This window comes from Chinchilla lanigera, unplaced genomic scaffold, assembly GCF_000276665.1.
Source record: "Chinchilla lanigera isolate Chin_1 unplaced genomic scaffold, ChiLan1.0 scaffold00168, whole genome shotgun sequence".
Lineage (NCBI taxonomy): Eukaryota > Metazoa > Chordata > Mammalia > Rodentia > Chinchillidae > Chinchilla > Chinchilla lanigera.
In genome coordinates this window covers 1026746-1045096 of record NW_004955569.1, presented here as the reverse complement: position 1 = coordinate 1045096, position 18351 = coordinate 1026746, and the positions used below count along the sequence as shown (strand labels likewise).

Genomic DNA, 18351 nt, shown 5'->3' with positions numbered 1-18351 from the left:
CAGTCTAGTTTGTAGCAGCACAGCAGCTGTGTGCATGTAAAGGGCAGCTCTGCTTTGCTCTCGGCTTGGTCCACAGCACGGAAAGTCCCACTGTCTGAAAAGCTACAACCTTCTACCTTAAGACTCACTGTCAATACCAATTTTTCCAAGTACTTTAAAAAAAGGTTACATTTTCACATAAATACTGGAACCCTAATAATTAGTCATTTCAAGTCCTGCTCACATGAGATGATCCCTGTGATTTAGGACCCCTGTACTTTGTTTTGATGAAAATCACACAGCTTTACTCCAGTTTATCAAAAAAATTCTATCTAAAATATAGTTTTTAAAAAATAACAAATAAATATATTGTCAAGCTTGGAGAGCCCTGGTGCTATGTACCAATTTTCTTTATCATTTCTCTACAAATGCTGCCGCTGCCATTGGTGTCTGTATGCTTCCTCTTGCTGAAGCTACCAGTTCTTCAGTCTCAGCATTTAATTTATGTGTCACCCATTCCATTGCTCCTCGGCCTTTATTAGCATTTGAAGATATCGTGCTTGCCGTCAGTGCTTCCAGGTAGCTGCTGAAGCTGACTCCCTTCACCTTGATGATGGCTTCCTGAGTCAAAACAGTTTTTTCTGGGTCCTGAGGATGTGGTTTGTGTATAAGTCTCTCATCTACAGAAACAGTGTTTGTAAATGAAATATTAGTAGATTTAAGTTCCATTGTTTTCTCTACAGGATCAACTACAGAATGTTCTTGCACATATGTTTTGGTTCTTGCTACACCAGTAATAGACTTCACGATGGAAGGCAGTCGCCACTCTGTGCTGAGAAGTCTGTGGCTATGCAACTTTTCAGAAGGATCTATGTGTCTGTCCAGTACAACTCCGACCACACTCGGGTTCATAGCGTTTGGGTATTTCTGCATCGCAGCTGCCGTAACAGTTTCCTACGGGTGGTCAAATACATGCTCGGAAGTCCAGATCTTCGTAGCGCCGGTGGCCTGCTCGATGTTCCCGCGGCGCTGTGGACAACGAGGCACAGAGGTACTCAGGCCCCGTCGCCAAGACAGTTTTTCTTGATATAATGCTTGGTTTTTTCAGTTTCATTTATTCAGCACTTTAAATATCTCATCTCCTTTGTCCTGAAATGCATTTTTTCTTTCTGCTGGTGTCTGCTGTCACTATTCTAGTAGTGCACTTAGTCTTTATTTATGTCACTTGTACAATTTTTCCCTATTACTTGTGCTTTCTTTTCTCATGTTGTTCAGTGTAAGAGAACAAATACACTGAGCTAAAAGTCTGCAAAGGACGCAGATGTTTCTCAAAGAAAGATAAAATTGACAAAGTGGTAAATGAAGAGAATATTCTAAGGAAAAGAGAGAAAGAAAAAAATTCAATTCAGTAATCATCAGAAAATGTAGATTAAACCCACGATTGGACATGACATCATTTTTAAAATAATGATTGCAATGTAAAAGGACATAATATTGACAGGTATGTGTCGGAAAGTTGGTCCTTACACACTATTGGTGGAAATGCTAATTATAACAACCATTGTGGAGAATAGTATGGAAGAGCCTGAAGAATTTCAAAATAGAACTACCATATATTCTCTCACTCTCACTACTATAAGTACATACACGGTGTGATAGAAATATAGGGAGAGTGTTTACATTTTAAAACTTATTAGAATAAAAGACACACAGTCAAAAATCCTCTCAAAATCTCCTCCCGCCCTTCAAGCCCACCTGTTCCTGTAACTTTTAGAACCAGTTCTGGGATTTCTCTTTCATGAGTTCCTTAAAGGTGTGATCAAAAATTAGTCGAATGCTGCTACCAACTGCCATGTTACTGCAAAGCAGATTTGTAAATATATTACAGCAGCCTCATTTCCCAAAGACAAAATGACCAGAAGAGGTAAATGTTTTGAGTCAGTTCTGGACATCAGGGAGGTCATAACAGTGCAGCTAAAGACACTCGTGAAGGAGGACTTCCAAAGCTTCACAAAGTGGCAAGAATGACAGAGTAGCTTTGTTTGAAGCATGGAGGACACACTTTGAAGTGGACTAGTGATGATGTATTTTACTCTGACAGTTTTACTTTATTTCTACATTCATTCAATCTTCAATGCAGACCTGTCCGCACACTGTGGATGAACCCAGAACATATGATGTGAAGTGAAAAAGCCAGGCACAGAAAGACAAGCACTGCATGACTCCATGAACATTTGTAATATAAAACAGTAGAGGCTGGCTGTGGTGATGCACACCTGTAATCCCAGCACATGGAAGGCTGAGGCAGGAGGACTGCTGGGGTTCAAGGTCAGTCTGAGCTACATAGTGAGTTCAGGATAAGCCAAAAACTCATAGTGAGAACCTGTCTCAAAAAACCAAAATAAAAAAAAAACAAAGAAAGAAAGAAAAAATAAAGAAAATTCAACTCAGAAAAGTAGAATGTTAGTGATCAGTGTGTTTGGTGTCTGGGGTAAGAAGGGGAGATGTTTGTTGTTAATTCATAGAGATAAATTTAAGAGCTGTACTGAAAAGAATTAATGGTTACCGTCAGTACCAGTATTTGGGATTCTTGGAAGTGATTAAGATAGTATATGTTGAGTGTGCTCACCCTCAAAATTTTGAGATGGTGTATACATTAATTATATCAGTAAAACATTCCAAAAACATTCCACATCATATATGTGTTTTAAACTGACATGAAATATATATGCATACATATTATTTATCAGTTAAAATTGCAAAATTATGCCCTCCTCACTGTGATTCCTTCATCTGCGAGATTTCTCCTCCTGCACCATTTAGCCTCTACCTGGAGAATTATAGTAAAGCAAATTTCTCCAAAACACTGAAGCTCTCCTTCTTCAGGGATGCATTTTAATTATTTCTGGGAAATGAGAACTGCATGCAAGGTTTTTGAAAAAAATTGTTCTACAAATTCATCTCAGCTTCATGATCTTTTGCTGTCATTGAAATTACAGTCTGGGTGTAATTTCACAGACTTGCCACACAGTTTGGGTCTTATAGCTGTTGCATCCTCCTGCTGCCCTGGGTGCAAGGTGGTGCGGGAGGAACCTTTCTATCCTGGTCTGGGTAGCAGAGTCTACAAGAAGAGGACTTGTACAGAGTCTGAGTCAGGAAAATGATTCATCTGAGTGTGGGAAAGTGATTCATCTGGGCTGCCAGGCACACAGAAGGGAGGGATAATGGCTGTGGGAGTTTGTTCCAAGAAGCAGTGAAGTTCGTGACTTTGTTCAGTAATCCTTCTGCTATTCAACCTGTTCTACAGAGACTGCAGAGAAAGTGATATAGCAGTATTATTGCTTCAGTATAAGTTCTGTGTTTGTGATAATGAGTGTGATGGAATTCACTGAATAGGCCATATTTCTGTAAAGCAGATTGAAAAAGTTTCACCTGATGTAGTATAATGATTTTTCTCTCACTTGAGTTTCAAAAATTTACTGGAAACAACTAGTTCTTTGCAAAAGTACATATTCATGGTCTTCTGATCAACATAGGACAGTTATCCTTCCTAAAGTTGAGGAAGCTTACTTCCAAGGAAAGTTAACTTTAAACTTGGGGGATTCAAACACCAGCAAGGCACAGTTGAATGTGAAATTTCACATTCAACTGTGCCTTGTGAAGTTTTACCAGGTTATAAAACTTCTAATTTTGTTTTCAAGTTCTGCTTTATGTATTTGACATAGGAATGCACCAGGGTGATCTCTCAGAATTCCACTTTGTATTTTTTTTTGATATTGTAGCATCATTCCAAATGTACTTTCTACCTTCTCTTCCTTTTCCTAAATAAGGAACATTCAAATTTATGGAACCTAATTTATAAAGTGCCAGAAAATAATGTATTATTGAATTAATCTAAATTTTAAACGTATTTAAGAGTAGCTTAGAGGAAAGCCCAACACTACTTACCATATTATGTTAGTGACCAAAAATTTGTAAACAGTGTATGGGATTATGTCAGGGCCAAATTCAGTGTTGTTTCAAATTCAGTAAAGTCAGCTTGGTCAGAAGAAATTACTGAGTACGTCACTCTTTTATTAAAACATGAATCCTTATTCAAAAGTAATAGATGTGCATAGAAAAACATTTTCACCTGAATTAGAATTTGTTATAATCAAACTTAATCATCAAGCAGACTTCAAATATGACTGTATATTATATATGTCTATATATACCTATATATACACATATATATGTCTATATATTTATGAATGAACACCACTGTGTGTGTTCAAAGTACAGCTACAAAATATGCAGAAAAATAAGGTTCACAGCAAGGTTAAGTCCTTGTCTTTGATGATACTTAGATAAAACATATAAATTCTTTGTGCTAAATTGATTTGTGATTTAAAGTAAAATATTATTAGGCCTGCATTACATCATGTTGTGAGCCTTAAGTAAGAATAATTTTAAGAAAAAAATTATATATCTTAGGTATAAATACATAAGATTTTTAATGTGAAGTGAAGATTTTAAAATTCTTTTTCTGTGAAATGCCACCCACCTTATCTTTCCATACAGAATACCATGTTTTTCATATTTTTGTTTAGTCCTGGGTAGTAAAAGAGTGAGCTCCATGAATTTGATTTTTGGAATAATCTTCTCTTCCCCGCTTGTCATTAGATCCCTGGGGAGCTGCACACTGCTGCACCATTATGCTTTCCTCTATTTCTGTGGATACAAATGAAAGTCCACAGATGTGATCCTCAGGCATCTGACCATAGCCAACATCTTGCTCATTCTCTGCAGAAGAATCCTGGAGGTCATGTCAGATTTTGGGTTGAAACACTTTTTCAATAGTGTTGGATGCAAAATAATTTTCTATGTTCACAGGGTGGCTAGAGGTGTGTCTCTCAGCACCACCTGCCTGCTGAGTGTCTTCCAGGTTATCACCATCAGCCTCAGGAACTCCAGGTGGACAGAGCTGAAATGGAAGGTCCTGAAGCACGTTGGTCCCTTTAACATCTTCTGCAAGTTCCTGCACATGTTTCTAAATATCAGAATTCCCATGCTTATGACCGCCCAAGGGAGTAATGCAAACATGACAAAAGCTATAGATTTTTAGTACTGCTCAATTAGGTCTCATGACAATGACCCAGGATCAGTGTTTGCAGCATTAATATTTTCTTTCTTTTTCTTTTTAAAGAGAGTAGTAAATGAGAAACAAACAAACAAATAGAACAGTAGCAGCATACCAGTAATACAAACATAAACAAATCAAAGCAAGAACATTCAAAGTTATACAAATGCAACTAGAGACATACTCATAAGAGAAATAAATTGGACCCAGATGGGTAAACATCATATTGTCTTCTTGGTGTAGGAACCTGAAAGACTAGGTAAAACTTAAAACATACAATAGATTATAGGAAAGGGAAAGCATTAATATTTTCCCATGACATTTTGTGTTTGGAGCTTATGATCTGGGCCGGTGGCTCCATGGTTTTCATTCTGTACAAGCACAAGCAGTGGGGCCACTGTATCGAGAGACCCAATATCTCGTGTAGATCTTCCCTGAGACCAGAGCCTCTCAAAGTATTCTCAGCCTGGTGAGTGCCTGTGTATCTTTCTATACTCTGTCTTCTATTGCTCAAATTTTGTTCTCTCTTTTTTGATAATGTTACTTGGTGGCTGATCAAAACATCTGCCTTAGTCAACACTTGTTTCCAAACTGTGAGCCCCTTTATTCTCATAAATTATGAACGCTTTATATCCTGGCTCACCTCAAAGTAGTGGGCCAATATCTCAGCTAATCAGCCATGTGAATTTACCTGCTTATGTGTGTTCATTCCTCGCTGCCTGCAAATGTCATGGGACTTTGGGAAAATTATGAGCCATTCTCATTGCAAAGATATCTGTAAAGACCCTAAACTTTTCTCTCCATATTGCAGTTATTAATAGAAACATAAAATCAATTCAGTTTAAATGCTTATTTTGAAGTACTTATTTTTGTATGAAATAACATTTAATTTTGAGGTTTTAATGTTCTTTAATTTTATGTGCTTATTTTCATTATAAAATGTAGTTTTCTATGCTCAATAGTTTTAAAATTTTTTGCCGTATTTTTATTCAGTATGATAACATGCATAGCATTTATTTGGATGGTTTAAGAAAGTTTTATCTAATTTGATATTTGAACTCTCTCTTTTCACTACATCTCCAGGATTCTTAGAAGTTTATTGTAATATGTCAGGTTCTGCAGAAATTCTTGAATTTATAGTTTTGTGTTTTTTTGGTCTTTTTGTCATTTTTTGTTCATTTCTTTTAAAAATAAAAATAAAAAGAAATAAATACTCTCAGTATACTATATTAGCTTAATTTACTGATTGTACTCTTGAAAAAGAAAAATGTAGGTGCTTTTCATTAAACACTGAAAGTGTTTTATTTTTCATTTTAATTATGCATTCCCACTGCTTTCCAAATGTTAATCCACTGGCTAATATATGCTGAAGAATCATAGGTAATATTTCAGACACCTTAGTAAATATGCCAGAATTCACTAACTAATGATGTCAAAGTGAGGCTCATTGAATCTCGTAAATACTATAATAGGAGCAGAAGCCCAAATACCATTTCTTGTCAGCAATACTGAGATCATAGACTATAAAAGCATTGTTAAGACTGCTTCTCTGCCTGGGCCATACTATGAAAATAGTGAGGAGATATTTGGTGAGGAACCTGATTTATAAATTCTAGTAAAATATATAATTTCTTCAGTACTTTAGGGAAAAGTAATACATTTTGACATTGCTTGATGGAGAAAGAAGGAAATACTACACAAAGATATAAAATGAACATAAGCAACACAGGATAATGACAAGGAAAGTCAGACATAGAAGAGGGGCACAGAGTGCCTTAGTGAAAATGTAACCAAAGAAAATCCTACATCCTATGATTGCTCATTTATTTATGCTAAAGTTGTCAGCACTCCTATAATGTTAGAAGGGAAAATTTCATAGCAGTATCAACAAATTACCATGATTTTATTGTACTCTGTCATACTTTTATTGATGTAATTACAGGTTTAATTAAGCACATCATATCCAGGATAGAAGAAGATTGCTCCATTTTACCTACTGCTATTCATTGAATTTTAATCAAAAATTTGGACCATGCACCCCAATCCACCATACACAACACAGGTGCCAACTACTTATAGAAAACTGTGATTCAGAAAATGTCTCTTAAGTTACTCTCTGCTACTATGGAAAAGAGATTAGCTTCCATATTAGAGTGCTACTCATCAAAAAATTCAGACTTTGATCCTGCTCACACTGAGCTGCAATAACTGAGACCCCTGAGAGTTATACAGGAACATGTCAGCTGTGAGCATGTCATCTTCCCTCTCTCTGTGCACCTTTTCTATCCAGTCTCTCATCTGCTCAGCCTTGGTGAAGATCATCAGCCTCTACAGAGGGAAGACACCATCTCCAGACAACCGCGCCTAGAACCCGCTCCTTCTGTTTCCCTCACAGACTCTGTCTGTCCTAGTAAGATAGAAAATATTCATCTATTTCTTTCTGCTACCAGGTTGATGACCAGTAGGTGACAGGCATATAGGACACTGCACACTGGATCCAGGTGTCAGACACACAAGAACATCCGGGATACTGTGACCTCACTTCTCAAATTAGAAATTATATGCTTTAGTATGGTAACAATGACAGTGTAAACTTCAATGTGTGTATCTGAAAACTTTTTCTGAATTCCAAATTCCCTGAAACAGCAGTTTCTTTTTTGTGCTGAGCACCTCCAAAGAATAGAGGAGCATGTGGTGGAGGAGTTCAATCTCCATCTTCACTGGGCTGATGGTGTCTCACAAGGAGGCCACAGGCAAAGTGGAGGCCGGAGTCTCGGGGGCGACAGCAAAACCTGTGGGTCCCACTGAACCCTTCACTCTGGGACAATTTTTTGGCTTAGAAATCCAGTCTCCCAAATTCCATCCAGCTACTGGTGCAAGACACAGTGTAACACCTCTCATTTGAGTAAGGCAAAGTACAAAGAAAAAGCACAATAAAGGATGGGTAGAAGGAGATGAGGGGAGGAATCTCTTGCAAATGAAAAGGGGTCCAGGAGACTAAGAGAGGGATGCAGGAGACAGGGAAGGGAATTAAGTAGAATAAAGTTATGCCATGTACAGGAATTTCATAACCTCAAAAATGTAAACATTATATGTCATAAACAAGAAAGAAGATTAACAATATCAACAAGAATGCAAATGGGAAAAGGGGTTTTAGAGGAGGGAGAGAAAGGTTTGGGATTGAAAAAAATCAAAAGGATTAAAAATTGAATCTAGATGTGCTATTTACATTTATCCTTTCCAAAAGATGATTGCAAGCTGCATGTACAATGTAAACTGCATGCCTGCATTGAGAAATATATAGCAGGTTAGGAAAGCATGTCTCTGATTTGAACTATGGAGATTATCCTGAGAAAATACACATAAAGACCACCTAATGCAAAAGGAAAGAAAGATTCACCCTGACTGCGGTTGGCTGCATTCCAATAGGATTGAAACCCAGGTCGAAAATGGAAGACGCAGAAGAAGGTGACTTGTGTAGCAAAGCTCTACTCTGCTCTTTGATTGCCTCTTTGCTACAGTGATTTTTGTTCACATCAGACAATAAATAGTTTGGGCTTTCCTCCTGGATTCACACCATCCCTGTCTATGGAACTCCAGGCCTTCAGTTGTGAACTAGTGCTGCATCCTTGATCACTATTCTTCTCTGGCTTCCAGCTTCTTGGACTGAGCAGCTCTGGAGCCTCAGGTTCTACATTATAGAGACATCCATTGTGAATTAGGCCACTTTTGACCCTGTGAACCTAATAAATCCCCTCTTATAATCATGTAATAAAACATTACAGTATTGCATTATACAGAATAATATGCATAGTATGATATTGATTTTTTCCTCAGGAAAACCCTAAACAATACAGAATTTGGTTTAGAGAGCAATTCTAGAGAAACAAATAGTAAGGATGCATTTTATCAGTTGTCTTATTAATTCTTGAATTGGCTCTCTAATTTCTTAAAACCTAACTTTACCATGGTCTCTGCTTCAATGATGTAGAGTAGAATGACGGTACATAATGTGAAGCATTTACAGAAAGACACAACTTAGAAGTGAAAGGAATTTAGTGATTCTGAAGAGGATAATTGGGGCATTATTTAAAAACTGAAGATTATAATGACTTTGACTGTTTGCTGTTAGCATCTCAGTACAAGTAATAAGGTAGAAAAATTTTCTGAAAAATTTGATATCCCAGCTTTAGACATAGATAAATGACTTAAAGCCTTGTACTTATGTCCTTTTTAAAAAATTTATTTTAAAAATAAAAGAAGGAAAACATATTAACAAACAGACATCGATTTACAAAATACAAACAATACAGAGTTACAGACAAAATTGTAGGAAATTCACAACGGTTGTTGTATTACATATTGATATCTTCAAAGAGGTTTCTCAGGAAAACAAACAGAGACATGGAAGATTGATCAAACAAATAATCATTAACTGTCTTTTCAGTAAAGCAAAAGAAGACAGTAGTACAACTATGTTAGCTATCCTGTATATACATATATACATAATTTCCCCTTCTTTCCCTTCTCTTTTCCCATACCCCAGTTGTCCTATACTTTTGAGCATTTTCCTTTTGTTTCATAATGTCTATCACACCTCCTAGTTTTTATTCACTCTTTCAGGTTCTTACACTAGTGAGACAATACTTTGCTTACACATGCAGGTCTGATTTATTTCACTTATTCTTTCCCATTTTCTTAGGGCTGAATTGCTTAAAACAGAACACAAACCCACATCATGCCATTGCTCGATTGCAGCACATATTAAATCCCTCAAATTCAAAGAGTCTACATTTGAAGAGGGGATGCTGATCAGATAAAAATAGAATCTAGTAAATTGGGAAGATGTTTTAGAGGACTCCAGTGAGGCTTGGGAAATTCAGCTCCAGTATTCTCATGTGTTCCATGTACCATACTTTGTGCTGTTGATCTCACCACCTCTGAGTGAGAAAACTTATCCTGTGTTTTCAATAGAAACAAGAATGACCACTGTAGTTGGGGTTACAAAGAAAAATAATGATACTTCTCAGAACTTATCCTCAAAACCTACTGTTGCCTCTAGGTCTATAACCTGCTCAAGTCTCTGAATGCTTTTAGGAGGTGGGTACGTTATGTGACCCATGAGAAGACACATAATATGAGTTGAGTTTTCTAATTATTACTAGCAGAGGTTGAGGGAACAGGTTAAGGGTGTGAAGAAATGATACAAGGAATATAAAACTGAATCAGGCTGAAGTTGCTGAACTCCTCATGTAGACTAGTAAATCACTGTTAAAGTCAGTGGAGATACCTCAAAAAGCTAAGAGTAGAGGTCCACTTGAACCAGCTCTTCCTCTTCTGTATAATTTCCCAGAAGAATGAAAATCATAACACATTGATATAGGTGCACCCATGTTTGTAACAGTACAGTTTATAATAGTTAAATCTTGGAAACAGCCCAAGTGTCCATCAACGGAGGAATGAATAGAAAAGATGTGGTATTTTTATATAATGGAGTACTGCTTAGCCATAAAGAAAGATAAACTTGAGACTTTTATAGGTAAATGGATGCAATTTGATGTCATACTCATTAGTGAAATAAATCACACTCACATGCATAAACATCATATTATCTTCTTGGTGTGAGAAATTAAAGAGTAAATAAGGTCTGAAATGTATTATAGATGTGAAATCTGAAGGAATTATTGAGAAGGAAAAATTAACTAGGACTTGGGAAAAAGGAAAGAAAGGAAAGGAGAGAAGAAAATGCAAGTCAGTTGTGCTATTAGTGTCTCTTAGTTCATAGAAAGGGAAGGTTTCTGCAAATATCAACTGGAGAAATTTCTATGCCTATATCTCATACTCTGATCCACTACATTAAAGATAAGAGTATGCAATGTATTACCTATTGTTATCCTTCTATCATCTTGTAATGAAGTTTTGTTTTACCTTTTTTCCATAAAATAAAAAAAAGAAAATATAGGGGATCTCAGAGAACAACCACTACAGAACAACAGGCTTCTCAGACACATGGAGAGTGGAGAGAGCTGTGCTAGAACTCAGATCAGCTTGGGAACCCTCTCCTAAAGACCCTTGGACCACACGCAGGAAGCACAGACAGCAGGGGCACCCAGGGACAGTCTGTGCAACAGACATCAGACAGTTCCTGGATCAGACATCTAAGGCTCTCAAAAGAAAACTCAGCAGTTTTTTAACTCATGCAAGCTCATGTTACCATGTTTTAGTAATTACAAGGGGCTTCTTCTGTTCTTTGGCACCAGGACTCGAACTCCAGACCTCATGTTTGTCAGGCAGACTCTGTGCCACTGTGTGATATCCCTAGCCTGAGAAGCTTTTCTTGTTCCTTCAAAGGCAACATGGCACCCACCCAGCAGCACTTTGTGGACAGCTTTGGCTTTGGTTCCAGAATAAGGCAAAGTTTCTAAAATGAGATGGTGATGTCCCAGGAGTTCCAGGAGCACCAAAAAGGGAAAGAGTGTAGTGGGCTTCTAGAGGACAATTTCTGAGCAGCAGAGAGAGCAGAGATATGCAGAAAGTCTTACTGTTCAAGTCTGAATGAGGAGACATTAAATAACAAAATATGACATCAATTTATGTCCCCTGCATTTTTACAGTCCTTGGCAGTGGAGTCCGCCCGTAGCTCAATACTGAAAAGCAGGTGGTGCACAGATTTTTTCTGCTGTGATGAGATGGCTCTGGCTCTGTATTTCTTGCACAGCTGATGCAGCTGACTCGGGATACACTGTGACCGCAGCTCAGGAGCAAGAAGGGGCAGATGGTTGGGAAACATCCATTTATGAAGGCTCCTAGAGTGTGCAGGAAGGAGCTGGGCTTTCCAGAAAAAGTCAGATACATGTGCATGATGGCAGAGGGGGTGTAGAAAAACACAAAGACACTCACAAGGACAAGGACACTGTGAGTGGCCCTGCTCTCCGGAGAGGATCGGGAGGAGCTCTTAGACCTATGGATGTGTTGGACCTGCTGCTTGTGCCTGTACAGGATGCAAACCATGGAGCCACTGGCAAAGAGCATGAGCCCCATACACAGAATATCACTGATGGAGATCAATGCTATACTTAAGGAATATAACCCTCTAATGGGATGTACATCAGAGCAGTATGCAAAGTCCATTTTATCTGTGATGTTTCTGGTTTTCAATTTGCTAGTTATACTCACAGCAAAACCGAAGCTCAGCAACAAATGCAGCACCCAGCACATGGCAGTGGAAATGCTTGTGTACTTGGGAACTTTCCTTTTAAACTGTGCCCATTTCCAGTCTCTGGGGCTGATGGTGATGGCCTGGAAGACACTCAGGAGGCAGGTGCTGCCAAAGGATACACCTCTGCTTAAGACGTGAACATAGAAAACAAATTTGCATCCAAAATCACTGAGGAAGTGCTCCAACCCAAATCTTGCCATGGTCTCTGGGATTCCTTTAGAGAGAATGACCAAGAAGTTGGCCACAGTTTGGTGTCTGAGAATCAAGTCTGTGGACCTTTTCTTGTATCCACTGTAGCACAGGAATATGTCCTGACTAAAGAAAGAGAAATTCCCCACAGTTCCAATGACCACCTGCACAATGAAGGCTATGCCAATTTTTACATCCATGGAGGCCATACTGTCATTTCTGTGCTCAATATTCATACTGGTAAATTGAGACTTTAAAAAAAACATGAGTTTTCTTATCGCATATACAATTACACATGATACTCCTCCCTTTACCGTGATTTTCCCTAGTAGCTTATTTGCAAAGTATATTTCCTTTTGTTGGTTTCATTACCAAGTTTCATGTGTTTATTGAACAGTTTTTACTTTATGTGGATCACTGTTATGATCATGTTTCATAGTATAACTATATCAATACCCACTTTTATATGATTTAGGTAGTATTTGAGTGTTTTTACACTACTAGGAATTTTATTCACTGTTTCATGATTCACATACATACTCATAAGGTTTGGTTTAATTTCAGAATTAGTGCTATTATTATTACAGTTTTTAAAAATCATACCTCCTTGTTTGTTATTCAAATAATATATGCATCTCTCTCTCTTTTTTTACATTCACTCCTTTTGTTTCATGCATTTGAATATGTTAATTATGCATTGTTATCAACATTTTACTGTACGGGAAATAGTGCATGAATGAAAATTTTGATGAAATATTTGCTTATTTCTTCTAAGCAGAATTAATTACATATGAAGAAACTTAAAGTAGCAAAACAGGCATCTTGTTTTTTGTAAAGTGGCGTACTGAATAAAATATGGCACAAGCATGAGGTTCCTACAATACTGAAGCTTAACATATATAAGAAATTAAGTGCTAAGATATTTAGAAAATAAACTAAATTAACATCAGTACAGAGAGCATGTTGTTCTATTCATTATTTTCTAAAAAATTAAACACTCTACATATTGTGGGACTTTTACAAGATATTAAGATTGAAACAACTCTACCAAATGGAAATTAAACTTATTGCAGCAAATGTATGAAGTTGAAATGAAGGAGAGGTGGGAATGACATTTTTAATAGCACTTTTTAGGCTAAAAGTATTACAGGGTTGATACACCTCCAGTCAATGCCTAGAATATGTTGTTTCCACGCTTCACCCTCAAGAATGAAGTTATGATTTTTAAGTCTTTCTTCACCTTCAAGGAGGAAAGTATCCCCAGTGCCAACCTACTTCAACTATTTTATATAGAAATAGAGTTACCCAGTCAATTGGCATATCAAGCCTGATTCAGAAGGAGATAATATCATAATGCTAAGTGAATTAAGGCAGACACAAAGGTTAAACATTACTTATCAGATGTGAGCGAATAAAAATATAAATAAAGACTGAAATAAAAGATACACTTCAAGAAACAGGGAGATAAACACTGTGTTACTGGGAAGAGGATGTAGTGGGGGACAAAAGGGATGAGAGGGATGGAATAGAAACATCAAGGTACATTGTACCAATGCCACAATTTAAATACAAAGTACCAGTCATGAAAACAGAAATTTCTGTGTGACTTTTTGGTGGCGTTTTCAAGGACAGGATAATGTGCAAGTCATTGTCCTACATGTCCTGGAACTCACACTGCATTCCTATTTCCCCAGCTCCAGCAATCATGACCAGCAAGGGCTGAACTGGAAACCATCAGCAGTCAGTAGGGAGCAGCACAGGGCTGCGGTCCCACAGCCTCCATCCCCAGGCTCTGTCCGCATCTCCACTTTCGTCCTGTCCATGGGGCTCAGTGCACATTTGTCTCTACTCAAAAGCACAACCGCTGCACAAGAGCACAGATCAAGAGCCTCTTTCTCTTGTGTCTCCTGCAGACTCGCCCTGGCAGACTAAAAAAGGAAACACTCATCTGTCTCCTTTGTGCTAGCAGAATGATGAAATCAGAGTGACAGCCCTATGGGTGTTTGTGCCTAGGGAAGGGAGAGGACCAGACACAGGGATAAATGTTGATTACCCTGTGACTTCACCTCCCTACAGGGTAGAAATAATCAGGAATTCCGTGGTGTGAACAAAAGTTGTGTATCTAAGAACTTTCCCTTATTTCCAATTTCCCAGACACAATTAGAAGTTTCTTGTTTGTGAAGAGCATCTAGCAGAGGAGCCTGTAGTGGAGTTGCTCACTTTCCATCTTTTCTGTACAGATGATGTCACGCAGTGAGGCAGGGGATGGAGCCCTGTGCCTTTAGGGAGAGATAGGAAAGTCTGTGGGTCCCACTGGACACTGCACTACTGTGAGAAGTCATCACAAAAACCTCATTGTCTACTTTTGCAGTCTTTTAATTTGCTCTATTAGGGTTGTTATGATGAGATACATGGGGTACCACAGGGCCTGCAAAGAAAGAGTGAAAGAAGGGACATCATCTGAGCATGAGGAAAGAATGGAAATTAAAACCAATATAGAGACCAGTTTTTCAACTTTTAACAAACTAATTGGAAGTTGTAGTTGAAATGAGTGTTAAATTCATAAAGAATCCTAGAGACTCACATTCTCTGAATTATTTAGCATGTTACTGAGGAATCATGAAAAGCAGCTCACTATGGGATTTAATAGGTAAAATTAACTGTTTTCAGAGCCCATGTTTATGCATGTATATGCATGTGTGAATATGTATATATGAGTCTAATACCTGTGTATATGAACATATGCACAGATTGTGTTTATTTTAAATTGATATAATTTCCCTTAGTGTAAAGTTCTTTTTATTAAACATTTTTAGCTGTAAATATATGTTTTTTTCTGTTTCTATCCTATTGGTGGTTCATATTTACTCAAATCAACCTAACTATAAGCAAATACATAGAGCATTGGTATTTTAGTACACTATTAAATATTCACTGACTAGCAATTTTCTTTTATGGAAGAAATATATCTACAAAGTTGAATATTATCACAATTATAATTATAGTGATACCTCAGTTATCAAACTCAATTCATTCCAAATTTGTGTTTGAACACTGAAAAGTTTGAGAACTGAACATATTTTTCCCATAAGAAAAGTGGAAAACCGAATAATCAGTCCTGAGGCCCCAAAATTATACTTATTATACTCATTTTTCCATGACTTTAACAAAATTCACAATGTTTATTTCTTTAACTCTACTGTGATTCGTACAGTATTCCTCTTAGCTTTATTATTGGTTATTATGTCTTTTCCTAGAGTCATGGTTATGCTATTTTATGCAATCAAAGCCCAAAAATGCACAGTGATGAGCATTTATGCAATAACATGAGCGCTGTATGTTGTCTGGGCAAGAGCAGCACTTAGACTGAGGTGTCTACTGTGTGCTGAGAAGTGACTCAGTCTGCGCCGGCACAGGAGTTTTCATCTCCGACTTTCAGTTGGACAGCAAGTAAAGTTACGACCACCGAGCAGATTTCTAGAGAACTTTATTGTTAAGGTAGTGGGAAGTGCTGAGCTTGGAGCCGTTTGACAACTTAATAAGCAGATTTAAAATAGGAAAAGTGATACACATTGTTGGAATATTGAGCAGCAATTGCCATATCTCTGATAGCACGCACAGAGATAAGCATGTAATTCCAGCCTGGTTGCCAAGTCCAAATCTTGTCTTTGATGACATTTAAATGAGCCATAAAATCTCCTTTATGATAACTTATTTGCATAAAAGGAAATCATTCTTAGCTTCTAACTAATCCTACTGCATTGAGTTAGAAGGTGTAACTTACAATTTAAGTTTCCAAACACAATGTTGTACATTTAACATTTATGTTAAATCTCAGGCAGAAAGAGAATGACCTCCATTAAGGTGATATTTGGAATGGTTTTTTGTTTCCAGATTCTCACTGGAATCCTAGGATCTTTCTCACAACTCTGTTATTCTGTCTTTCTTACTTCAGTAGTTCAAAGGTCAGCAGGTTTGTTTCTCAGGCACCAGACTGGCCATCTCCTTAGGCAGTCTCTCAAGAGGAATCTGGGACCATGGAAGGTCTTCAAATACCAAAATTCTCCAGTGTTTACAGATGCAGTTTTTTCCTATCCTCACAAGTGGGCAGTAGCATGACCCTGGAAAACATTTTCCTCTTGAGTGTCTTCCAGGACATCATCATCAGTCGCAGGAACTCCATCTGTTCAGAACTGAAAGTAAAAGTCCTAAAGCACTTGGGCCCCTCTAACACCCTCTGCTACATCCTGCATATAGTCTATTCTTATGACTGATAAAAGGAACAACCACAAAACACTACAGAATCTATAAATTTTGAATACTGTATACCTATGTTCCTGAGAAAGATACAGGCAAAGATTCTGCAGCATTGATATTTTCTGTGACATTTTATGTTTGGGGAACATGATCGTGTCTGAGTCTCCAGGGATTGCATTCTTTGCAGGCACAAGCATCTGGTCCACCACATCTAAGCCCAGACCTCTCATCAGGACGTTCCCTGAGACCAGAGTTTCTCAAAGCATCCTCATCCTATGAGAACCTTCATATCCTTCCTTAGCTCGTCTTCCACATTTTTGTTTCTTTTGCATTCATGTATGATGCTGCTTGGTGCCGGTCAACACTTCTCAGTAAGTCATTGCTTGTTTTCTTCCTGCTTGTCTGTTTATGTTCATGAGTCATGAATACAGTACATGCAGGCTCATCTGGAAGAAGTGTGCAGATTTCTCAGATTCTCAGATTTGTGTGATGTTTGTGAGTTTTATGTATAGTCATGAATGCTCTCGTATGTCTTTTACTGAACATAGAGTTGTGACTAAGACAAAGATTCTGCTTTTATAATAAGTGCTGAATTGTGGCTATAGTACATGCAAGATGATATAATTATTGTGTAAGTACATATACAATTAATAGTGTAGTAGGCTTTTGAAAAATCAACTATGGACAAATGCATTGTAGTAATTGTAGTGACTGTTTAATTCCATAGCCAGTCTTGTGATTTACTAAACTTTTCCTGTTCTTTCATGGAAAACTTCATATGTTATTTTGTTGATATAATGAGCCATTTGTAGCCAAGCATTGTGCTATTTCAGTGACTTCAGGGATCTACTTTGATTCCACTACTCATGTGGGATATTGTGCATGAGACACCGTGCTCCTCCTTATGCCCTCATGCTCAACGGCAACTGCCCTTCCAGATATTTCCTCTTATGGTTCTCAATATCTAAAGAAACTACTGACCATATGGAGGCACTAAATCACACAAATGGACAGTAATTCTGGGAGGCATTAGTAAATTAATGTTGAATGTTAGAAAGTGAAAAAATATTAATAAAATGAAGCTTTTAGCAACACTAAATCAATTAGTCTTAACTGACATCAGTGGAATATTCCACACAACAGCAGGAACACAGCCTTACAAACACCTTGAAAACTACTCTCCTGATCAGAACAACTCTAAGGTCTAAAGACAAGCTTTTAAAAATACATAGAAGATCAAAATCTTATATTTTGACCAACATAGACAGTAAACATCAAAAGAAGGTACAAATCTCCAAAATATGAAATGATTATATGGAAATTAATTAACACACTCTCCAAATCCTCTTGTTTGAGAAGATGTCCAGAAGAATTTCAGTGATTTATTTTATGTGTTATGTGTCTAAACCGCAATCAGTGTTATATCTTTCTTGGGCTAAGTTAGAATGTATTCATACAATTCACTTCCTGTAGTGCCTAAAACTCTTTAAAATTCTCAGATGAGATTGCTGCTATAACAGATTAATATAACTATTAATATAACTATTCTCACAAATTCATTCAGATTTGTATTCTTCATTCTGGTTTC

At 37.4% G+C, this 18351-nt stretch overlaps 1 protein-coding gene and 1 pseudogene across 1 annotated transcript; both read right to left on the bottom strand.

Moving 5' to 3' along the window:
* Window positions 1-393: 393 nt before the first annotated feature.
* Window positions 394-1051, bottom strand: LOC102016859 (annotated as a pseudogene).
* Window positions 1052-11689: 10638 nt separating this feature from the next.
* Window positions 11690-12742, bottom strand: LOC102016208 (vomeronasal type-1 receptor 4-like). Its single transcript, XM_005413517.1, has one exon. The coding sequence runs from the start codon at window positions 12740-12742 to the stop codon at window positions 11690-11692; it is 1053 nt and encodes a 350-aa protein (XP_005413574.1).
* Window positions 12743-18351: the final 5609 nt, after the last annotated feature.

Bases quoted from the DNA above. Each gene is read 5' to 3' on its own strand.
- LOC102016208 (XM_005413517.1), bottom strand. From the start codon at position 12,742: ATGAATATTGAGCACAGAAATGACAGTATGGCCTCCATGGATGTAAAA.